At 42.7% G+C, this 6,355-nt stretch overlaps 1 protein-coding gene across 1 annotated transcript; it reads right to left on the bottom strand.

Annotated features, from left to right (window-relative positions):
• Positions 1-4,125: 4,125 nt before the first annotated feature.
• On the bottom strand, positions 4,126-6,355 carry LOC118331139 (transmembrane 4 L6 family member 1-like). The gene is made up of 5 exons (XM_035665910.1): positions 6,164-6,355; positions 5,496-5,561; positions 4,974-5,107; positions 4,714-4,900; positions 4,126-4,577 (listed from the first exon to the last, which is right to left on the bottom strand). Exons 1-5 carry the CDS (start codon positions 6,338-6,340, stop codon positions 4,569-4,571), a joined length of 573 nt encoding a protein of 190 aa, XP_035521803.1. The 5' UTR covers positions 6,341-6,355; the 3' UTR covers positions 4,126-4,568.

Genomic DNA, 6,355 nt, shown 5'->3' with positions numbered 1-6,355 from the left:
AATCAGTGCCCCTAGAGGCAAGGGGGTGCTAGTGGACAGCACTTAGGCAACTGGAACACTCCTATCTTACCAGTTGAAAAAACAACAGACGGGGTAAATTCCGAATTGGCACATGATCTGCGTCGGCATTAAACAGCATACATCGCAACGCCCACTCCTTCCAGTCCCAAATCCAACATAGCACTTTCAGTTATTAAACTCCGGCCCACAAGTGGTTTACATGTATTGATCTGGCCAACGCCTTTTTCTGCCTTCCACTCGATCCTACACTCAGTCAATTTTTTTTTTGGAAAAAGGCAGGAAAGATGGGGAGGGTTGACGAGTGGATCTAAAAGCCAGCCACTACAGTTAAGCATAGGAAACACTTGTTCACGGACGGATTGTTGTTTCAGACATGGGACACAGAATGGGCTTGGAAGCAGCATGGGGCAGTGGTGAGAAAAAGAGCAGATGGATTTGAGACAGTAACAGCAGAGGAGAGTGACAGGGGAAGAGAGTCAGCTCAGCGAGCTACTTACAGGCAATGATAGCAGCACTAGAGTGTGGCTGAGAAAGAATGAATAAATATCCTAACTATATATTACAGCATCTGCAATACGTAGTGGGGAGTCATCCATGATTGATGTTAGTCAATTGGATTAGATCAAATTTTCCGCCAGCATCTAAAAACACCATCAAACATGAAGACATAAAAAAGACTTGCAGAAGCACTAGATGAAGGCCCAGACAAGTGGCAGTGATTTAAGGGTTGCAAAGGACATGACAAGACCGACACACTGACTGACTAGAGGGAAATGACGGCTGCAGACTGGGCAGCTAAACTGAAATGGACTTATGACACACAGTACATGATGGGTGCAGGCGAACCACACCAAGGAAAATGTTCCCCTTCCTTACCAGGTCAAGAAATCATATCAATTACACAGACATGATACATCATGTCAGGGGGGTACAGATACCTCTTGGGGTGGGCCGTGGATGGGCATACACTGGCTGGCCAGAGGGCTGTACCTGCAAAAAAGGAAGACGCCAGGAAAACCAGTGGTCAAATTTTTGATTAATCATTACATCCCATACATGGTTTCCCAAAAGAGAATAAGGTCTGGACAATCGGCACAACTTCAAAAACAAACACCTGCAAGAAGTTGAAGCTAAGCTTAGGGCTTGAAACACACTTTGGCACAGTCGTTTACCATTCCTCAGTTCTCAGGGCAAGGGGTCGAAAGGATGATCAGACACTTTTGGAAGGGGAAAAATTGGGGGTAAAATATATGCACACAGTAAACTCAGCTGGGCTAGAAGCCCCTCACCACTAGCTTAATGTCAACAAGGGAGTCAGTGAACTCCGCTATCAGGTTCACACCATATGAGCTTGTTTGTGGTCAGCAGTTTCCGGGACCTTGGAGCTGGGGGGGGTTACAGGGCCCACCCACTCCATTTCTGGCCTATTAAGCCATGACTTAATGATCAACTAACAGCACTTTGCGTTCAGCTTTCCAAACAGGTGTGGGCTGTAATCCAAGGAAGTGCAGAGCAGGCACCGGGCCCCAAAAAGACACGATGTGGTGTTGCTGAAGGTCATCAAAAGGAAGGTGGGTCAGAAGCAAGGTGGACAGGACCATACCGGTGATAGGAGAGAACCTCACACGCATACCGCCTGGAAGGGCAAAAGGGGACACCTGGTACACTGTCCAATGTGCGGCGCGTCTGGACCCACCGGCAAGGACCCGGGGAGAGATAAGACGAAATTCCCTGCATTTGGTGTGGGAACGATTCCATGACAGGATGATTCTGCATGACCGGAGCCTCCCAAGGGAACCTGACATGTTGGGGAACAGGTCCAGTAACCTACACATAGTTTGATAAGAACATGGGAATGACTAATATGTATTGCATGTTCCTAAAGGAGGACCTACATTAATTACTGTTACCAGCAGAATCCTAGAACTATAAGGGAGCGGCCACATAAATCATGCAAAACAACTCCATATATGAAAATGAATAATTTATCAGTTACATGCGAAGATGGTTAGATAGGATAGTTAGAATCTTTGCAAAGGAACATGAGAGTGCTAGTCAATCTGTTAGCAAAGAACAGGCGTTTGTCTATTTGTATGTAAAGTTTCCAGATTACACCTGGAGACGTCAACAATAACGTATGGGAGTCCAGATACCACCGAATTGAGACGAGGAGGAGGATGGAGGAGGACGTCAAACAGCTGATGGAATAAACATTGGTGATGTCAGATACCACAAGACGGGAGACGTCAACAGCGGATGGAAGGACAAACGCTACTATGACGTTTCTCACTGGATGGACTATAACAACTTGGACCAAGGAAGGATATATTCAGACTTCGTGAAACTGACCACACATTTGTTGCTGTCAGATGCTAGACGTTTGGACCCAGGAGCTCTTAAACTTTGACAGTTCTACTTGGTGTTAAGAATAAAGCTGATTTTTTGTTTTTTGAAACTAAATCTTCTCCTATCGCTTATTAAAAACACTGGCGAGCATAAGGGTTTAAAGGAAGATCCCCTTTCCTCAACAAGGTCTAACCGAACTCTTTTAACAATTACAGAAACCCCACAGTACAACCATGGCAAGCACTTGGCAATTGGGGTGCAAGGTAAAAACTGCCTGTAAAAGGCAGAAACCTTAGGGAACAGACCCCTTCGGCTCTAGGTGGGTGGTCGTCTGGCCTTGACTAGTTGGGTGAGAGGAGAGAGAGATGAGAGAGAGAGAGGAGGAGAGAGAGAGAGACAGACGCAACAACTACACCAATACACTAATGAACACGGAAGAAGATGATGACAACGACGAACAGCAGGCAAGCAATTGGGGGGGAAAGTGCAGCAGCGGACAACAGCAACAACAGTAACTGTAGCACATAATAATACTTAAATAATAACTAATAAATAATAAACGACCAATAATAGTCATTTGATATTAGCAATGCGCACGTCAGCAGGACCATGGCAGGAGGCTGCCACCAAGGATGCTCTTAAATGTGGGGAGTTTGTCTGCCTCCCGACACCGCACAACTGGAACGGCTGTTCCACAGGAGCAGGAGCTTGGAACTGAAGGCTGCTGGCTCCTGTTCCACCTTTCTTAGAGACTGGTAGGAACCACAAGTAGGGCGCTGCATTGCAGAGGAACGGCATGTGTTCTAGAGGGGTAATAGGGTACTATGGAGCTTCTTCAAGATATGCGAAGCGGGGGCCAGACCCATGGAAGAGCTTTATAAGGTGGAGCGAGGGCAAAATTGTTGAATTCTATTCTAAATTTAATAGGGGAGCCAAGCATGAGAAGCTAGTACTAGGAGAGATGTGATCTGCTATTTCCTAGGTCCTGTCAGTACTCGTGCTGGCAGCCGTTTTGAATTAATTGGAGTGCGTCTTATGGACTTATTAAGCAAGCCTGATAATAATAGGATTGGCACGTAATCCCAGCCTAGGAAGTAACCAAATGCATGGATTAGTTTTTTCTGGCATCTGTCCGTGATAAGGAGATGGTGTCTGATTTTTTGTAATGTTACGTAAATGAAATTAAGGCTGATCCTAGGAGGGTCTGCTTTATGTGGGGAAATTAAAGGACATATCCCCTGATCAAAGATAACTCCAAGATTGCCTGGCCCGGTGGTGCTAGAGGCGCAAGGTAATGCCATCTAGAGTAGTATATCTTGTAGAACCAGTGAGGTCTCTAAAAGGTTTTTGGGGCCCCAAAGTACAAAAAATTCATTTTCTAAGTTTAAGCATCAGGAACCGAAAATTGGCAGGGCTCATCCAGGATTTTATGTCGCTTAAAAGACATGTTTGGTAATTTAGATAATTGATTCAGATTTCATCCTGGCTTGATCGATAGAGTATAACTGCGTATCATCTGCATAACAATGAAAGTTAATGGAGTGATTCCTAATAATGTTGCCTAAAGGGAGCATATATAAAGTAAATAGTATTGGTCCAAGTACAGAACCTTGTGGACTTTATCCTCTCTCATCACCTGAATTGTGTCCCTTCTCATACAGTAGAAGCTACTGCTGTGACATCTAACATGTTAAAATTCCTAACAGAGGACCAACAGTAACTTCAACATTCTGAAATAAACATTTGCATGTATATAAATGTGGATACAGTATTGAGCGATATTTATTGTTGTTATACAATCAACATTAATGGTGTGAATGAAAAAGAGGACAACCAGGTATTTATTTTTTGTCTGTAGAGTACAATAAACCAAAAGTTTAATATTATTATAAAATGCTACATATGATAAAGCACAACACATAGCTGCAGCAGTGATCAGAAGCTTATATAAATTTAAAATGAACCATATAATTTGCATGAATTACTTCTAAGGCAGTGCTCTTTTCACAACATATGCTAATACACTGCAACAGTGTGAAGCATCATGAAATACACATACAAATGTTTAAATCTGTTATCGGAGAGAGCAGAAATTTCAATGTAAATGTTTTATGCAGATTCAGCCAGTAACACTGCTCTCAGCCAACCAGCATGGGGCGCCAGTCAACTCTACAGATGAGGATTGACTGTGAGTGGTTAACTTATGGTTCCTGTAAGTTAGACACAAAAAGAAATACATTAAAAGAGAAATGAAGTAAAGTTAAGATGATCTTAAATTACACAATTTGTGTGAGAAATGTATGGATTCAGATATCCCAACAACAAGTGTGACTTCTTTGTTTTTACCTCTTTGTTTGTGCAGAGTCCAAACAGGCAGCCCACAAGGCCGTTGATCATCTGAGCGACACAGAGCAGCCCCTGCACAAGGCTGGCTGCTGCCAGAGTGAAGAACAATCCAGTGTTGAACTGCACCACTTTCGCAGGCTCTTTGCATTGTGTCCACAACATAGAGTCAGACAGGTAGCTCACATTACTATGGAAAAAAGAAGAGGCTTATAAATAACCAGAACTTTGTTATAAGACCACATGTAAGTTCTGTTTGTCACCTGTGTTTGAAGGGGGTTGTCCAGTTCCCAGAATAAAGGCAGAGGGGCCCGTTACCCACACCGAGCACTGCCACAACGAAACTGTACACAGCCCCAGTCACTCCTACTGCAGCGAATATAATTGATAGGAACATCTGCAGAGTTTAAATGACAAGCAAACGTCAGACATTTTTATGCTGTTTAGATATTTTCATTTTGATAAACAAGAAAAGGAGAACTGTACTGTGCTGTGGCTGATGATGCTGCATTATCTTATCTATCTCAATCTATCCTAAATGTTGTGCAACAGTGATGCAGCACCAAGCAACACATTTCTTTCTTCTTCTTTTTTTTCTTCTATTGAGCAATTCTCAGCTTTACTTGCTTTCATTATATACATACTTGTATTTAGTTGGTGTGGCGCTTCTTGACCTTAGAAGTAATAGTTTGACGAAATATTATTTTACTAAAGACCACTAGCTTTCTTATTTTTTACTTTATTTCTTACTAAACACCTGAAACGTCTACATCTGACCGACTTACCCCAAAGCGATTTCCACAGCAGCCCTCTTCTCCAGTAAAGCTGAAGTACAAAGCCGGGATCAACGCCTGTAATGGTGCAAGTCGACTTGGAATAAGATTCAGCATCAGTGTAAAACATGTTCAAAATAGATCATAGTTGAAACAATTCAGCACTTTGCAAAAGTCAGCCATCAGTCAGATTCTGAGGAATTAGTTTTTTATTAAAAGGTTTGAGGCTTTGCTTCAGTCAGGATGAAAGGCTCCTCATGAGAGTATCATGCATTAAAATATGTGGTATGTGATGATACTAATGAACAATACAACTGATTTGAAGTGTTCTAGGTTAAGAGAATCAATTCAATTCAATTCAATTTTATTTGTATAGCCGCCAATTCCATGAAACCAGAAGTTATCTCAGGAACCACTTTTCAAATAGAGGGCAGGTCTAGGGACCAAACTCCTTTTAACATTTACAGAGACCCAACAGTAGAATCACAGATCTTTACCACCGAAACACAAAATTAGGACCCAAAACAGGTGTGAGGACTGCAAGCTAATAAAACAAACAATATACGGTAACCCACTGTTTTACCTGAGGCTGCACGTTATATTTCAGAAATAAACGTTTGCATCACCTTGTAGTCCAGAGTCACATCCTTCAATAACAGGCAAAAGAAGAGACAACTTACCATTATACCCCCTCCAATGAGTCCCCCCATGTATTTCACCTCCTCAGTAATGTGTCTTTCTTTGACATACTTGACGTCCCAACCAGGAAAGAACAGCACTATGTTACAGATAATGGACAGGAGCACAAACGGGTACAGAGAGAAGGCAATGCAACGGGCACATTTTCCAGTACACATGTTGCCAGAGTGAAC

Source organism: Morone saxatilis, unplaced genomic scaffold (assembly GCF_004916995.1).
Source record: "Morone saxatilis isolate NCDOM2014 unplaced genomic scaffold, NCSU_SB_2.0 Contig20, whole genome shotgun sequence".
Classification (NCBI taxonomy): domain Eukaryota; kingdom Metazoa; phylum Chordata; class Actinopteri; family Moronidae; genus Morone; species Morone saxatilis.
The sequence above is the reverse complement of the archived record's forward strand: the minus strand, read 5'-3'. Positions and strand labels throughout refer to the sequence as shown.

What these genes read in the sequence shown, in the direction of transcription:
- LOC118331139 (XM_035665910.1), bottom strand. Translation starts at nt 6,340, where the DNA reads ATGTGTACTGGAAAATGTGCCCGTTGCATTGCCTTCTCTCTGTACCCG. An exon ending in GCTGTGGAAATCGCTTTGGG is followed by an intron (nt 5,108 to 5,495) that starts GTAAGTCGGTCA and finishes TAAACTCTGCAG; the next exon opens with ATGTTCCTATCAATTATATT. An exon ending in ACAACCCCCTTCAAACACAG is followed by an intron (nt 4,901 to 4,973) that starts GTGACAAACAGA and finishes TTTTTTCCATAG; the next exon opens with TAATGTGAGCTACCTGTCTG.